This window comes from Aulonocara stuartgranti (assembly GCF_965226115.1).
Source record: "Aulonocara stuartgranti genome assembly, chromosome: 5".
Lineage (NCBI taxonomy): Eukaryota > Metazoa > Chordata > Actinopteri > Cichliformes > Cichlidae > Aulonocara > Aulonocara stuartgranti.
The window spans coordinates 10,509,845-10,528,094 of NC_138943.1; the positions used below are offsets into that span (position 1 = coordinate 10,509,845).

At 37.7% G+C, this 18,250-nt stretch overlaps 2 protein-coding genes across 3 annotated transcripts; both read left to right on the top strand.

The window, feature by feature from the left end:
- The first annotated feature begins 2,525 nt into the window (after positions 1-2,525).
- Positions 2,526-9,381, top strand: LOC309707485 (purine nucleoside phosphorylase-like). The gene is made up of 7 exons (XM_082534854.1): positions 2,526-2,667; positions 4,511-4,674; positions 5,329-5,432; positions 6,221-6,396; positions 6,658-6,848; positions 8,643-8,722; positions 8,844-9,381. Exons 1-7 carry the CDS (start codon positions 2,645-2,647, stop codon positions 8,994-8,996), a joined length of 891 nt encoding a protein of 296 aa, XP_082390980.1. The 5' UTR covers positions 2,526-2,644; the 3' UTR covers positions 8,997-9,381.
- A 2,035-nt stretch (positions 9,382-11,416) lies between these two features.
- On the top strand, positions 11,417-15,099 carry LOC309707224 (uncharacterized protein). 2 transcript variants are annotated; one of them, XM_082534400.1, is made up of 4 exons: positions 11,417-11,586; positions 13,605-13,885; positions 14,338-14,421; positions 14,535-15,099. In XM_082534400.1, exons 1-4 carry the CDS (start codon positions 11,471-11,473, stop codon positions 14,663-14,665), a joined length of 612 nt encoding a protein of 203 aa, XP_082390526.1. In that variant the 5' UTR covers positions 11,417-11,470; the 3' UTR covers positions 14,666-15,099. The 2 variants fall into 2 exon arrangements, with proteins under 2 accessions (XP_082390526.1, XP_082390527.1); XM_082534401.1 differs by lacking the exon at positions 11,417-11,586 and adding an exon at positions 12,745-12,900.
- The last annotated feature ends 3,151 nt before the right edge of the window (positions 15,100-18,250 follow it).

Consider the following 18,250-nt stretch of genomic DNA (forward strand, 5'->3'; position numbering starts at 1 on the left):
CATTAGCTGATCAGGGCAGCAGCGAGGGAGCATGTGAGGTATGTTAGCAGTCATGAGACTGGACGTGGAGCTTCAATTAAAAGGGAAGTGACTGACGAGCTGCTGCTCGTTAAACTCCCACATCTCTTGAGTCTTGACTTGATGGACTTCAGGTGGACAAGATTTAACTTAAACAGTTTAAACATGTTTCTAATCGTGCTGCAATGTGAAAGCATATAACAAAAAAATCTGTTACATGTTAATTTATACACAAGATGTTGGAAGCTCATTAGCCAATGACACCTAAGTGCTGTAATAAGAAAAATATTCAACCAGTAGGCATATGTGGTTATTTCTTATGTTATAGTGTACACTTGTGCATTCTACACTTTTTTTTATTAATACATATGTAAAGCCTTGTTCAGGTATGAATTCAATAATACTGATAGTTTGAAAATATTATACAAAATTATCTCTCTATAAAACATATTTGTCTCTTTAACATTAATGATCCTCACACCCATTGACGGAGACAGTCATTAAAAAATAGAACGTACAGACACACTCAAACACATTAAGCTAAGAGGTGGTGTGCCACCAACTGCCTCCAGCTATGTAACAAGGAGCGAGTCCATGCAAGAGGTTCACTTAAGTACAAGATAATTATGTAAACATAAACTAACAAAGCTGAAACACTGAAGCACGCTGATGCCAGGTGAAGTCAAAGAACGAGGCTGAGCAGTACTGCTCGACCAACTTTTGCACCTTGGAAGGCCGAGATGATATGCAAGACCTTCACATCAGGCCAGGACTTTTTTTAGAGACATTGGGAGGGGGATCAGTAAGACGTTTAAAAAACTACATACCAAAGTCAGGGAAAAAAACCCTTATCCACATATAATTGATAAAGAAACCCTGTTTGCAAAAAGGGATTTACAAAAATAAAACAAGATCTAAGAAAAACTCAAGTATATCTCTATATACATACAAATGCAGTTAAAATTCATCCAATTACCATAGAAAGGGAACCTCACATTTATGCTGACATTTTAAATTATTAGGTCACAGCTCGTCTGTACAACTGTTTTCTAAAACAATGATGTGTTCCTCACAATATCCAAATGATGCAATCAAATCTTTCAGGAGAAGCACAGGTTTGACAAAGCCTGGAGATCTGATGATTTCTGCCATTAGCACGGACGAGTTTTCCTAATATTGTCTTGTTACTATAGTGACTATATTTCAGGAGTTTCTTAGAGACACCACATCCCAAATGTAATGGGAGTACCTCCTTTAATTAAACAGATAAGAGAATTATTGCTCTCAGGTAACTAACCTGTCTATGGACTATGTAGCTTAATTAGCTTCCTAATTGATCCTGTCTCTATGAAAGGTGGATTTTACTCTTGGGATAGCAGCACAAACGAAAGATTTTGGATGGGGAAACACTGAAGTGCTCGTGTACTGGGTTAACAGCCTAAATGCTAAAAAACATTGCTGACATATACCAGGTAAGCAATTTTCAGTGAATCAGATGAATACCATCTTTCGGTATTTAATTCATTATGTTCATGATTTTAATGCTGGAAGACTTAAATAAGAAGAGTATACATTTTTCTATTGATAAAAAAAAATATCATCTTGCTAATCCAGCCTATAGAAAATTACCTAAAATCCAGCTGCATGCTATGTGCTATGAAAGAAAATCTTAAAGTAGATAATTCCAGGCTCGGTGCCAGCTGTACCACACAGAAAGCCATTTTATTAGCCTGATAATTCCATTAAAAATGCTCCGAAAGGGAACCAAGAGACTATGTCAGCTTGCTTGTCTATTATAGCAGCCAAAAAATATTTACAGTCCTTCTTAAAGGCTTTCAAATTTATGGATGCTTGATATGTTTTTTTCTACAAGACTGTAAAAATGTGAATTTCATAGCTGAAGTTCGATTTTTTTTTAGCACGGGAGTCTACTGGCTATTAGAGGAACTGCAGTTTGTGGCTACACCGTTGGGTTAGTTTTCTTTAGTCCCAGAGTTTGCAGCTTGGACAGAGTATCTGAGGATCTGATAGGTGAAGTTATTTTGGCAAATTTGACCTAACATTAGAACATATGATTCTTTCATGTTTGGGTTTAAAGAACCCAAACCCTTTTATATCATCAAACACTTGTTAGAAAGCTCAACTTTCTAGGATACAGTTTTAGAGCAATTTCTTGAAGATGATTTTTTAGACATGGCCAATGAATTCAGGGAGGTAAGGCAAAAACAAAGTAATAGGTAGTTTCAACATGCTTGAAAGTTTTTAATAACCACATTGTTGGTGCAAAACTATTTATCTTTGCTATCTTTGGCTTTTTTTTTTTAATAAAAACATCAGGAATTACAGTAACTCTAATGTGAAACAGCTGACTTCAAAAGGGGGGGGGGGGGGGGGTCTGCTTACATAACAAACAAAAAAAACTTTACGTATCCACACACACATTCACTACTACAACACGGCTGCAATTGGCTGCTACTGCCAATCAGGAGCATGTGACTATGTGAATATGTAGGCTGGTCGACATCAACCGGCTGCACTCGCACCGTCTCTTCGTCCCACACACACACACGCACACACACATACACACACAGACACACAAACTAACAGTAACGGAGGCTGCTCCATCATGCACAGCAAAGAGCACATCAGGTAAGAAACTTTTTTTGTTGTGTATTATAGGTAATAATATTGTGTTTTTCTTGATACAGTGCCATTAGGTAACTAAGTCGTGGTTTCTAAACTTTTTGTGTGAGGACAGTGTTGTGTTATTGTATGTTTGTGATTTCGTTTTCTGAGGCCTGAAATGTAAATTTACATTTTCACTGATTTATGTGAAGAAAATCAAAGAGAAAAATTATTATATTTTTCAGCCTGCTTAGCTGTTAATCAGCTTTCAGCATCTTATTAGGCTCATGAGCTACAACTTGGTAGACCTGGTAACATGTTATATAATGGTCCACAATTCATAGTCATTTAGTTTAGTGAATATTGAGTCATTTATTTAAAAAAAAAAATACACACACACACAACTACTACAGCCTTAAAATTGAAGAGAGAAGAAGAGTTGAAAGGATCAAGTCTATGGAGAAATAATAAGTTATTTTAAATATATTTTTAAGGTCCTTTACTGACTTATTTAACAGGTAAAGTGTACATTAAGAAATAAAGATTAAAAGACAGCAAAGATGTAGCTTAATTTTCATTTGCTTTCCTTGGTGAGTTTTTTAAATCGTACTTTTTTTCTCAAGCGAATTTAATTGAACTGCTGCTGGAGTGTTTTTAATTCCTCCTTCATCTGACACAGAGGTCTTTCAAAATACTGTAGCTTTGGAGAATGGCTATGGATAATTAATGGAAGTTGACCACCTAACACTTTGTCTAACATCAGTCACAAAGATGGAAAATCTTTACCAGCTCATACCACAATAGTGTTCAAGTTCTTCATTTTATCTTATGTGATTTATTGAGCTTTTCATTCATAACTGAATTCTTTCTTTTGGTCATTTTTATAATCTTTTCAATCCATTTTCTTTCTCATCCTTTGGCTGCTGTAACAAATAAATGTTCCCAATTTTGAGATAAATAAAATATTTACTCATATATGCTGACTTCATTATTTCAAACTTTTGCTAGGAGCATCCTCTGTTGTTTATATCTATATGAGAAAAGGCCCAAAAGTGATTTTGTTTTTGTTCATTTGTTTTCTTTATTTTGATTAAAACTTGTAAAAACATGTTGTGAACTGAAAAATGGCATATTGTGAAGTCTGTGTAGGTTCTAAGTCTTCCAGGTAATGATAGTTGAGAGGCAAAATATCTTCAAAAACCTAAAGACGTCAGGTTGTCTTCTTTTTAAGCTCTCAAGAAATATTGTGAAATTGTTGGCAAACAGTTGCTTAATGTCAGTCACTTGGAGTCGTGTTTTTCTCCATCTGAGAAATACAAACAGTCTCTGTTTGTGGCCTGCATATTTCCCTGAGAGATGTAGCTGCCTTTTTATCTGCTGTGCGAACTGTTTTTACACAAGTTGACTCCATCTGTTGTTGGGGACTGAGAAAGTGGTGAGAAGTGAGTTAAAAAAAAACAGCTTCCTGCTCCAACTCAAAATGCTGCCGGGCAGCAAGGGTAAACAGAAACAGTAAAGGTGCAGGACAGGCGGCCACAAACTGAACTCAAACTCATATCAGGTCTTTCAGTGAACTTGGAAAATAATTCCCTCCAATTTCATTATTATTTGTGACCCATATTTTATTTCCCTTCAACATTGAAGTAATTTGTTAAATACTTTATACAGTGAGGCAGTGGTCTTGCAAAACATGAACATAAAAGGCCAGACTTAGTCCAAAGTAAGCTTTATGTTATGGACCTGATCCAAAATGTATTGAGCCTACACAGATCCCAGCGGAGAGGAAACAGCAACAGCAACAGCAAGATGAGGTGAATCATGATGATGTTGCAAAATAATATTTATTCTTTCTTTTTTGTGTCCGTAGTCATGACGAATACCAGAAGACAGCTGACTGGCTGATGTCCCAAACAAAGCACCGACCCCAGGTAGCAATCATCTGTGGATCCGGACTGGGCATGCTCGCTGACACACTGAAGTGTCAAGACTCCTTTGCTTATTCTGACATCCCAGGCTTCCCTCAGAGCACAGGTACACTGAATATTCAGGTTAATGACTGATAAATATGCTACATTATTCTGTTTAAAAGAACTGGTTCCCATATCTTCTAAATATTAATCATGTTAACATGGGATTCAAGGCAGTTTGAAGTTACTATTTGCACATATTGAACAAAACAAACTAACTAAAATATGTGGAAATATATATGTTAGGAGGTTAATTTATTTTTATGGGAGAAACATCTCCTCACTCATCCAAGTGACTTCTTCAGTCTTATAAACATTACATTTGCATAATGACTCACACTAGCACCACTGACTAAGAATGCACTGTGAGGTCAGTTTCATGGTCATTAAAATGCGAATTATCATAGCCATTGATCAATGGTCATTGATCATATTATTAATATAACATATTAAGAATATGTTATATTGTTTTATAGGTTCTTTTTTAATTAAATTGATATGTGGGATTACAAATATCAGACTGTCGAACAGCAACTTTTTGTAAGTTCACCTGCTGATTTATAGAAAATAAATCCTAAAATTAACCAAGACAAGCAGTTAAATGGTTAAAACCATTTTAATATGAACAAGGAAAGAATGCATGAACTGCCTATATGAAATATATATATGAAGCATAGTTACATCAGAAGTTCCTGTATGTATGTGTTTGTGTTTGCAGTCCAGGGTCATGCAGGTCGGCTTGTTTTTGGGGAACTGAAGGGGAAGACATGCGTGTGCATGCAGGGTCGCTTCCACATGTATGAAGGACACTCTCTCTGCAAGGTACATGCACGCAAATGCACTGATCCTCGCTGAAATAATGCATTTCCTTCTGACCTCATGAATCTGATTCAAACCAGAACCCCAAAACTCCCTCAATTCCATGACAGCTCTGTGAAGACGTGTGAACCAAGCCAACCAAACCAACAATTCATAAGTTAACATTTTCTTAAAGATCAAACCACAAATTATAAAACTCTTAAAAAAAAACTTCTGAAAAGAGAAACAGATTTTTACAGACTGCACGTAATAAAGTTCACATACACCAGGCGCACACACACACACACACACACTTACACATGCACACACACACACACTCATAGTGAGCTGATTAAAAAAGCTTAGTCATGCACACATGTAACTGTAATCAGCAGCATGAGACTGAACTTGTAGTGTGTGTGTGTGTGTGTGTGTGTGTGTGTGTGTGTGTGTGTGTGTGTGCGTGCATACACCCGCATGTGAGAAGCCGGCCCAAGTCATGCATGGATTTGGTCACATGCAGCCTTTTAGCTGTTCAATGGTGTCATTGTTTCCCTCTATAACCCAGACACACATACACACACACCCACTCTCTTTTTTATAATATTGAAAATAATGACACTCCTGTAAATGGAACTCTGTCTAAGCTGCTTCTCAATAAACACATTTCACTCCTGGGCACCATTACTAGATAACCATCTGCAATGAAGCTCACTAAAAGCTAGAGGCCTGTGTGCGAGTTACAGCTTCACAGGAGGCTTCTGTGTTTGTCAATTCATTACTGAGGCTCCAACTTCCTGTCTGTCCATCAGACGACCTTCCCCATTCGAGTTTTCAAGCTGCTTGGAGTGGAGACCCTGATTGTCACAAATGCTGCTGGCTCACTGGCCGATGGCTTCCAGACTGGAGACATCATGATCATCAAAGACCACATCAACTTTCCCGGATTGGTCGGTCTGAACCCGCTGTGTGGGCCCAACGATGAGAAGTAATTACATGGATGGCTATGTATTGTTGCGACCGTTTTAAAGGTCTTTTTGTGTCTACTGCTCTTTACTGTTGTTGTGAAATTTGTTTTAGGCCCTTGCCTGACCACTATCAGCATGTGAGTGTGTGTGACTGTTAGACAGAAAGCATTTAAGCATAGAAAAAAGTGCTTGTGTGAATGGGTGTCAGGGGGTGAATGAGGTTTAGGTAGTGAAGCGCTATATAAGAGCGAGTCCATTTTCATATTATTTTTTGTTCGCAGGTTTGGTCCTCGCTTCCCAGCCATGTCTGGTTGCTATGACAAAGGTCTACGTTGCCTTGCTATGGAGATCGCCAAAGAGCTGGGTGTGGCCAGTGTTCTGCAGGAAGGCGTGTACGCCATGGTGGGTGGCCCCAACTTTGAAACCATTGCTGAGGCCAGACTGTTGCATCGGCTTGGTGTGGACGCTGTTGGTACGTTCAGTACAGCCACATTTTCATGGAAAAGCTAAAAATGTAAAGTTTTACTTAAGGTTAGCACCGCATGGACAGCCATGAGATCTTTAAATAGCAACAAGAGTCATCTTCTGCACAAAAGGAATGAGTTTTGATTCTGTGGAGAACAGGAAAAAAGACAACTTCAGAAAATGGTACCATTGTTATATTTATTATTTAACTAGTGGCACTTTTTGTCAGGGCTGGGTCATATCAACTGCGATAATACTGGTATAAACTTGTACAATATGAAAATGTCATATTGTCACATCATTGTTATATCACACACAGTGTTTATGTTCTATAGTGTGCACAAGAACAAGACAAGCCCCAGCATGTCTGAGAGCAGCACGGACTCAAGCGCAGACTATGAATCACAATAAACAGTTCTTTACTCACACGACACCGAGTGCATTATATACAGGTGGGGAAGAGGGGATCCAGGGAATCCAGAGGTCCACGAGGAAAGACAGGGGAACGGGGTCCTCACTCTCGCACACAGCTCCACACGCTCGCTTCCAGTCAGCTCACTCCACACGGAAAACGCACACGCCACACTGCAACTGCCACACTCATGAACGGGGTCTCAGGACGGGGCACAGAGAATCTCTATACAAAGACAAATTGTCAATACCAAACAAAGCATGAAGAGAAATCAAAATATTTCGAAAACTAAAATTCCACTAACGAATGTTGCACAATAGTCCAGCGACGAAGGACTCACAGCTGCTGCCTTAAGAAGCGGCTGGTAAACAGGATGATGAATCTCCGGGGAGTAATTGCTTGCAGGTGTGAGGACCAGCCCAGTATGAGCTTTGCCTGGTGAGATCAGACATCGCCATTTCCGATGTGAACAGAAAACACCTACATGTGTTAGACTGTAAATCTCCCCTAAGCTCGATTTATGCTTAGTGCCAAGTCCCTAAACCACAGAAGTCTACTCTCTGCACTGGTAAGTGTTGTGGCATTTGTTACAACAACTCTCTTGTTATGCCTGTTTTAAATATGACTCACATCAGCTCTTTGGAACAACTGGAAGCACTCTTGATTTTCCTACATGGCCTTTCAGGATAGTCATTAGATAATGGACATAACAGTTTTAAGGCCAGAGCCACCAAACTCTTGGCAGGTCACAGGTATATAGATTTTACTGATGAAATTGCTTTTTTCCCTCAGTATTAGTTAAGTATTTGTGAGAAGATGTGACCTATATCGATACATGCTTTGTGCGGTCAGCTTTGTATTCTACTAAGAGAAAGATCTTAGAAATATGTGTCCTCATTAAGGATTTGTGTTGATTTGTGGGGTTTTAGTCTCAGATGTATATTGTTAAATGGTGATTATGAGACAGTGTGTTTCAGCTATTTTACAGAGTAAAATGAAAGTAACGAGTAATGAGTTTGTAGAATGAATTACTTCTTCCCAGCACTAACTAAGTAACGTAATGTGTAATGTGTAATAATTACTTTTTTGAGTAACGATTCCAACACTGATCACAACAAAGGTGGGAAATAGCTCAACAAACATGCACAAATATTTGACCCACAACATAATAACAGAATCGGAATCACTAAATTCTTATCAGCTCCCTCCCTGATCCCACTGCACTAAAATCAGATAATCTCACTCCTGTTATCTGCCATCTTAACTAAAATGCTCGCTATTTATAGGGTTGAGTGGGAAAATTTGTTGCAGTAGCATCAGTATTATCATCAGTTGTTTCATCACTAGTTTTAGTAACATCCCCTGGTCTGTTTTGGGGGGTTTTTTTAGGTATGAGTACAGCTCCTGAGGTGGTTGTGGCAACTCACTGCGGTCTGAGAGTCTTTGGCCTCTCTTTGATCACCAACAAGGTAGTACACATCCGAGTCACTGATCAACAACTGATTAGCTATAACTGTGATCATTTACAAAGCTGCAGGCTACAAAAGTAACTCTGTTACAAAGACTCTGTGATATCTCACTTTGCTTCAGGTGGTGAAGAGTTACGAGGACACGGAAAGCGTGAACCACGAGGGCGTCTTGGAGATCGGCCGGCTGCGCTCTCACACCGTGCAGCAGCTGGTGACTGAGCTGATCGACAGGATGGAGATCAATAACAACGACAACCCTAATAAATCTATCTGAAAAACGTACAATCACCCAAAAACACATGAAGATTGTGTACATATTTCACTGGTGCATTCACAACATTTTTAGCACTTCTTCCTGTTTTGTTTTGCTGTAATTAAACTTTATTTATATCAACATGGTGCCTAATATTCTCCATCAGGGTAAATCAGAGTGTAAGTATTCTTTTATGATATTTGACTTTAAATCCTAAAACTTTATATACCAATAACCGCTGTGTTTGAAGGTGCTTTAATATGAAAAACATGAGACACAGTTTTCTTTTTGTATTATTGTCTTGCACATTTTTGTTGTAGAATTGTATGTAATGTAAAGTATTAGTAAAGTATGTCACAGATTTCCTGATTGATGTTAATCGGATTAAACAAACTGCCACATCTAACGCTTTCCGTTTCCTACTTATTGTGATTAGCTCGTTTGGGTAGCTGCAGTTCCTCTATTGTCCACTAGATGCTACTGTAATAAACCTGTAAATCAAGGATATTTTACATGACAGGCCACAGGACACATCAAGACCAGATCAGTGAAACTGCCCAGAAGTTTAAATACACATTTAATCCCTGAGATATATTAATTTAAGACAAAGACGCTCAATTTCAACAGTATGTCTGTTTTTCTACATGATAAAGAAATGCTGCTGCTAAATGAAAAACTGGTCCACACAACACATACATTACTATAGCAGATATTGAAAAAACAGGAATGTTTCTGTCATTTAATGTTATTACTTTATTACTTTGGTATACTATAAAAGGCCACGGGGGAGGTTTTTATTAGCAGAAAAAGCTGCAAAAGTTATGGAAATACAGACAAAAGTCCCAAATGTATGCCCTGCTTCACATTTTCCAAAGCCAACCAGTGGGACAGAATGGAGTCTGGCTCCTCATGTTTGACATCCCAGCTCTAAATGAAATGACGTAAACTGGAAACCAGTTTTGCAGAAATAAGATCATAAGATCATCAAGGCCAGGACTTATATTTTGGAACAAGGAGAGTGTTATATAAAAACTATTTCACAAAAAGCAAAACTACTTGTAAAACACACAAAGCCTAGTTCACCAACAACTGATGACAAAATAACACGCAAGGTCAGGTTCCAATGCATTACATGTATTTGGCATTTTGTAATAAGGGTAAAAATAGGTATCAACACTCGGCCCACATCACACCAATTCAGCCCTGGCTTTATAACTGAATCAAAACACCCTGCCTGGAGCATGAGTTTTCAGCTGAATAATCCTTCTGCCCTGCTTCCTTCGAATGGCTTAACAATGACTCCAGACCAAACATGTGACTCAAACCACTCCAGATACATTCCCCTTTAAGCTCTAATCATTTTAACCAGAAGAACACTAGTCAAAGGGAGTACACAGACCAATGTAAAAAAAAAAAAAAAAAAAAAAGGAAAGGAAAGGAAAAGTTACTTTATGATTATGAATACTTTATAAAAGAGGTTAACAGATTTTGAATGCAAGTTCGCCATCAAGCAATTCTCTGCTATGAGTCAGTTGGTTTTAGTTTTCATTTAGTGAATCTTTTCATGAAACTGGGATAAAGGTACAAAGCTGTTTCTCATTTCTGATGTTTTGGTATTTGTATGTTCACACCTGCACTAATCAACTACACCCGTGTGTGTAATTCAGCCAAATCACAGCTTCTTTTATTGCAATAAAAACAAAAGCCAAAAACTACAACAAGTGCTCCAAAAATTTGCAAACAGTAACACGTGGAGACTGCAGTATGCCTTGGAGTCATGTTTTTTTTTTTCATGTTTTCACATTAGCCATGTGCAGATTATCATTGTCACTAACCATGACTATCAGAAGAGTCCTGGCCTGGGAATGTTTACTTTCAACTTTCTAAGAATGGCACAGTTTCATTTCTAAGCAACAGAAAAAACTTCAGTTGCAGAATACCAACAACGGACATTGGTACGTAAACAGATTAGCAGAAAATGCTTTACAGCAGTGACTGATATGTGTACATGTGATAATATATTTATTTTAAACTAGATTACAAGTGTAGAAGTGTGCATTGTTCATCAAAACAACTACAGGCTATTAGTGGCTAGTGAACTAAGACTGTAAAGTGTGTCTCCCCTCCTACTGCTGCCTGTGACTGAAGCATCTTTGTATGTTTTTCATCGTGTCTTTGCTTTCTTTTCAGTCACATTGATGCTTTTGTCACCATTAAAATTTTATACATTTTCTCATGAGGATGAAATTGATAGCTTTAAAAGAGGAAAGGGAAAAAAAATTACTTTTTTCCCATAAAAAAGTAATTTGGGGCATAGATTCCTTAAACAGAATAAATCTTTAACCAAAACACCCTAACATAACATTTAGTCCTAAGAATTAAAGATCTAAAAAAATGTTCATGTTCAGTGTTATTCTACCTTTTCTACCTCTCAAACTGTTGTTTAGTGTGGAGATCTGCATCACATTGCTGCTGCCTGCTTTCCAAATATCGCCATGACAGTGCCTGAGCAGGTGACCTACGAAGTCTTCTGTTTATCCCTGGCAGCTCTAGTGCTGGCTGTGATTGAGCTCCTGCTGCTCTGTTGCGTCCTCAAACAAATCAGAAACAGGTAAAAGCAGCTGCCTCATAAAAATCAGCCGCTCAATTCTGCAATTCAGAGTTATTTAGATTTACACTGAACTACTATTCTTCTATGTTTATTTTAGAGGTCACTTTAAACCTTCAATTATCAATAATCTCTGGTGTTTTTAGCGTGGTTCTTTTTGCAAGAACATATGTTTGTATAAACTGCTTTGATACAACTTTGGCATTGATTTTAACATTTCAGATTAGCCAAACTCGCTCTCCTATTTTTGACAAAGGCACAATTCAATTCAATTCAATTTTATTTATATAGCACCAAATCACAACAACAGTCGCCTCAAGGCGCTTTATGTTGTACAGTAGATCCTACAATAATAGATACATAAGACACTAGAGTCTTTGTATGTAATATTACAACTACCATGCTAAGCATTAAAACCACAACACTGGCTGACTTAATTCCCAGTTAGTGCATTTCTTACAATGGTGCAGCTAGCTCTAAACAGGAGTCATAGGAGTATTACAGTGTAAATAAGATTCATAAATCTCTGTTAGACCCAAAGTATGTGACTGCTTATAACTGAGGTGGCAAACAGGAAATTTAACCCATGGTCTTTAAAGGACACATAACAGAGAGATGTGGCTACTATGGCTACCTGCTCCCAACCAAGTTATATGTTCAGCATAATTTATCATGGATATTTAGCCAGGTAAAAGGATAAAAACAGCCATTGTTGCGACACTTTGACTTTAAACTTGACATGGCACACAAAGACATCCCTTTGTAGTACATATGGCTGTCGACATGATTCGTGTGTCACAGTTGAGCCTATGTCCCAGCTACTGCAGTTCCAGCACAAGAGCTGTTGTATGAAAATGCTGTTACTTAGACCAAATTATAATTTCAGCTTTGATTATGATCACTTGTTATTTCTAAGAATACCCAGGTCTTTGTATTGAAACTGGATTGCACACCTGGTGAGGATTTGTTTGGATCTGTGTGTCTGCCTTAAATTCAATAACATGTGACATTGCAGGCAGCATTTATCCCTTCAGCGCTCACACTGAGGCCGAGCCTTAGTCAGAAAATGAATAGCCCTGGTAAGTAGGGCAGCCTGACATTAATTCAGCAGATGTAATGGTTGACCCAAGCATGACCAGTCTGGTGACGTCAGTCTTTGGCTTGCATACTGGAGATGTGTAGACACTTCAAGACTTGTTGAGGTGGTGCAGTGGTTTCCTCCCACAGTTGAGGAATCTAAACTGAGACTGTCTCGTTCTATGTGTTAGCCTAACTGGTGATCTGCTCAAGTCTCAGGCAAACCTTTCATCAGATGGGGTAGGCTCCAGCTTACAGCAGCCCTCTGCAGGATAATGCCAGTATATCGAATGGATGGATATTAAATAGATTTAAGTATTTGGTTAAATGATATATAAGGTTAAAATTATGACTTTTAAAGGAAATCTCCTCTGCTGTTGGTCAGTTTTTCCCAGGCTGGTTTACTAGCGTAAAAATGAATGAAAGTAGTGAAGTTAGTGAGCCCATGTTTTCTCAAAATGATTTTCCCTTTACAATGAATGTTTTATAACCTTTTTTATAGTATCTTACTGTTGGTATTACTGGATAATATAGTCCAAATTACAAAAATCTGTTACATTACAGATACCAACATGGAACTGACTCAAGGGGCCATAAAGGTCTGGCTGTGTGTTCAGTGGAGAAAAAAAGGACCCAAAAAGTAACTTTGAGCAGTGATTAGTCTCTCCCATATCCACTGACCTTGCTGTGTGTTAAATAGCCTCTTACTGGATGGCAGGATTCAAGGAGAATATGAAGGTGTAATTACCCTTCAATGGGATTTTTATACTAGTATAGTCTGATTGGATGGATCCAGAGGACAGAGCTAGTTCTTGTGTTTCTTTTTCCAAGATGAAACAAATTCTCTCATTCATACCTTAGGGAATATAGCTACAACGATGTAGAGACCACAAATATTGATCATCTCATTAGGTGTAAAAAATCGGTTGGATCTGATTCCTCAGAAACATCACCGAGATGCAGATCTCAGCAGAACAACCTAGTCGTAAACTGACTGTCAGAACCAAGCCCGACCATGCAGACCAGCTGCTGGACCACCTGCTGGACAGAGTGTTTCTCCAGGGGAATGCAGGACTAGCATCTGGAGGAGAATCCCCAGCGGACGTTGAATCACAAAATGGAGGAGAATTCAAGAAGGAAGTTGGATTAGAACCTCAGAAGAACCTTAGAGAAGGATCTGGATCATACCCAGAAGCTTCAACATCCACTTCTCATCCTCAAAGAGGTAAGTGTTACCAAATTCACTTCACTTTTTCATTGTCATAAGTAGTTAATATGCAGTCCAGAAATATAAATACATTTTAAAAAATGATAATTACGTTTAAAAAGTCAGGAATATATGTTTAGTCATCTGAATAACACAAACTAAAATGTGTCTCAAAGTCGAGCTGAAACCCCAAAATAGCTTCAATAGTCCTGAAATAGGCATTTGAACTGGCATGCAGTGAATTAAGTCAGACTGAATTAAATCTGTGATTTGGTGTAGTACAAATACTGGTTAATTTCTTCCAGAGTTTTAGTTGTTCCTTATTGACAGTGTGGAAGCATCGCCACCTCCTGTAACTAAAGGGAACTGCAGATTTTACAGTTTTGACTAATCTGGAAATACATACTGAAATGCTTCAGATAAGAAATGAATTTTGACTGAAGACTGATCCAGATTGTTCTCTCGTGCAGCTGTGAATCCTCTTCATAACAGACTGCAGCAGTGGTTCCAGGTGACTGCTCCTGGTCAACATGAGAAAAAAAGACATTTCAAAAGTTTGTATGAAATCCAAATTACATAAATCAAAAACTCAGCTGTTATTATATTTCCACATATTAAGTGTCATTTATTCATATGCTTATTTTTGCTTTAATATCCTTCACTCCAGCTGCATCCCATCAAACATCTTCTGTGGATCAAACCAACAACACGTACTCGCAGCAGTTCCATGAATCCCAGCATGGCTCTTCCTCATCTAAGGGTCCTTCATCCACTGAATCCTCAGAGGAAGACAAGTAGCACGATGGGACAGAAGATCAGAAACACAAACACTGATCAGATTCTGAAAGAATCTGTCAAATAAAACAGCAGAGCATATAACAGTCATGTTGGCGACCTCACTAACACGCAGCATTAGAGGAAAAATTCTTGTTCTTTACTGAAGTTAAAGGAGTTACACCAAAATCTATAAATATCAGTTGTCTTTCTTTTAAAATGATCATTTAGAAAACTAATTTGGAATAATGTACAGCAGTATTAAAGGTGCCGAGTACAGAAAAGTGAGCATGGTATACAGTTATACATAAAATATGGTCAAATATGATACCAATTTTTGGGATAAATAAAGTTGGTAAATTTCTGTGTTACAGCAGCCAAAACGTTAAGCGTAACCTAGCACACTAAATCATAATCTAAAAAGAATACAATAAAAACTAAAGTGTGACTAAAATACATTAATGCATTTTAAATACAATAATGATGAGATCATTATCACTTGTAAATCAATGTGTGTGAATGTATCTGAAGCATAAACGCAGCATGGAAATGTTGTCCTGGGTTTCGGACAACATTTCTTCCCCATGTTAAGTTTACTTTTACATCTGTGATTCTCTGCTTAGTTTTCGTTGCTTACTTCCTGTTTTACTTTATTAGTCAGTCGTCTTGTGTTTTTAATTATCTGTTATCATCGTTTTGTGTTTGCTGACATGGAATTATCTGGATTTTTTTTGCCATTTCAGTTTATGGATTTTGTAACTCTGGGCCCTGAACTACAAAGCAAGTTCAACATACCAAGGGTATATTTCCATTATCTGTATCAACTGGCATTAACACTGGCAATCGCTATAAGCAGTCACATGAAACTATTATCAGCTTGCCAAGGCAACCCAGGGTTTTTCCTGCATATTCTCATGAAAGGGGCGGTGTTGCAGTGTCTGATCATTTAGAAGGGGCATTTTCTGGAACAGATGACTTCTCCTACACAGAAACTGTGTAACACAGAAACCTCTCAAGAAACTTCCAGTTGCTTTTCGTTCCAAGCTCCTTAGATTACTCTGACCTGGATGACTGAGAACCTCCACAGACAATGTGATGAATGCTGCAGAAAATCATTAATCTGGTGATTTAGCACACAAAGTGATAACAATTTAAATTCAGCTTAATTAGCCACTACGCTCTCTATGTTACTGTTTCTTTCTAAGGTGACAGACCCATTTAAACACTGAAGCTTAAATAATACTGCCCCACAGTTTAATAAAGGAGTTTGTCAGCATAGCCACCTTCTGACAGTTTTAGTTTTTATTCTCCCAGCTGCAGACTCAGAGATGTTTAAGGGTTTGGGAGATTATTTACAATCTGTTTTTTATATTTACAAGTTGGTCTATGTACAAATTTGATGTGAGATGAGCAAGTACAGGATAGGTGTCATACTTTAAGATGCTTATAGAAGAATACAACTATTTTTAAATTGTTTGCTCCAAATAAATATAACAAAGTCAAATAATAAAGAGAATCTAAGCTCCAGGGAGGCAATATAAAACCCCCCCCTAACCTAATAACAAGTTTGGTCACCCTTAGCAGCAACAGCTGCAATCAAGCATTACTGGCAATGAGTGTTTTACAGCACTGTGGAGGAATTTTGGGCCCACTCATCTTTGCAGAATTGTTGTAATTCAGCCACACTGGAGAGTATTCGAGCATGAACTGACTTTTTAAGGTCATGCCACAGCACCTCAAGCAGATTCATTTCAGGACTTTGACTAGGCCGCTCCAAAGTCTTCATTTTGTTTTTCTTGAGCCATTCAAAGGTGGACTTGCTGGAGAGTTTTGGATCATTGTCCTACTGCAGAACTGTTACGGATTCAAATATTGGGGATGGATACAAGAGGAAAAACCAAAATAACAACACTGGTCCGGCCGGGTTGAGTCAAACGATGATTTTAATGATCACACGCGTGGGAGATGGACACCGTACGCAGACAGCATCAGATCTCAAAATGGTGGAGCATTGATCAAACAGTATTTCTTATAACTCAGCAGTATAATGCATCATAAAACAATATCATTCATTCACAATAAATCAGCAGTCTAATGTAATACAGTTTAACAAATGTAATAGTTATCACCTTCTAATTCAGGAGAATAATGCAAACTCAAACTACATAATAATTCAATCTTTAATTAGGGGTCTAACATGGCATAAAATAATATTATAATCTCACAGAACCCAAGTGCGCTTCAGCTTGAGGTCACAAAAAGACAGCTGGAAATTGTTATTTCAGTAATTACATTATATGTGGCATAGTATGACAATGTTTGAGACAGGACAGGCAGGTAAGAAAAAGGAAAGGGGGGAGAAAATGGGGAAAAATATAATAAATGGACAGAGCACAAATACAAATAGACATGTAGAGTGTATCACCAACTGCTGCACCTGTAAGAAAAAAAACAAGCATACAGCATGTCCATCCTAGCAGGAGAAGCAAGGACGCCCCAGATGGGCCACACTTGGACAAAGCTTCAGAGTCCCAGAGGACTAGAAGCAACAGGCAGTCGACCCCGCTAGAGACTGGCCACCCTGGTACAAGCCGAGAACAGTTTTTAGTTTTTCTTTTTGCTATATTTACTATAATTTGATTTTCACTGTGCAACTGAAGAAACATATTTAAAAACTCTCCGCTGCTTGACTTCCTCTGACCATGTGGTGGCAGCAGAACTCAATATCTGACTTACTACTAATACTCATACTACTGTCAGTGAAACATATGTACAGCTTGTTTAGTGGAACTAATCTACATGTATACAGACTCTATCTGGAATTTTCGTTAACCAAAGGAAAGGAATTTAGCCAAACAATTCAATATGATAAACAAAACGCAGCTTTAAACTTACAAATGAAAGCAGAAAAACATTCAACATGTTTCACTTTGTCTCCCGGAAATGTTTGATGATTACTTTAAGGTTTACAAAATGTCTCACATAAGATCATTTCAAAGTATAAGGTTAGGATCACTGGGCAGTAACTGTTATTTGACATTTGGATTAGATTTTTACAAAAGGAAAGAAATTAAAGTTAGCTTTATTGTCAGCTCCAATATGAAGAAAATTGTAGAAACATAGAAATAAAAAATACAAAAACCAAAATACACAAAGTAAAATAAGAAACTTAAGACAAGAAAATGCCATAAAAAAAACTGTGTGTAATAGAGTGAGTTGTATAATACAGGTATGATAATGTCCTTAATGTATGTTACCATTTACGGTAAATGTTTGGTTTTTTTCACATTCTACAAATAAAAGAGACAAATTGATATGAATCGGCTGTCCACTAAACCTCTAAACCTTGCAGATTTTCAGTAAAGGAGTGCAAATCGAGCTCTCATAAGAGCTTAAAAATCAGGGTGATAAAATGAACCGTATGTTTGTTCTAACATAAACTTCATTTCCTACTAAATAGTTTTATCTCTTTTTTAGGTTGTGATAGATGTACTTTATTTGCTTTTACAGCTAGTAGCTCTTCTTTAAGAGTTCCCAGTAACTCTTGGAACTTTAGTGGATTATTTTTCTGTAACTTTGAAACTGAAACAGAGTTTTAAATGACAAAGA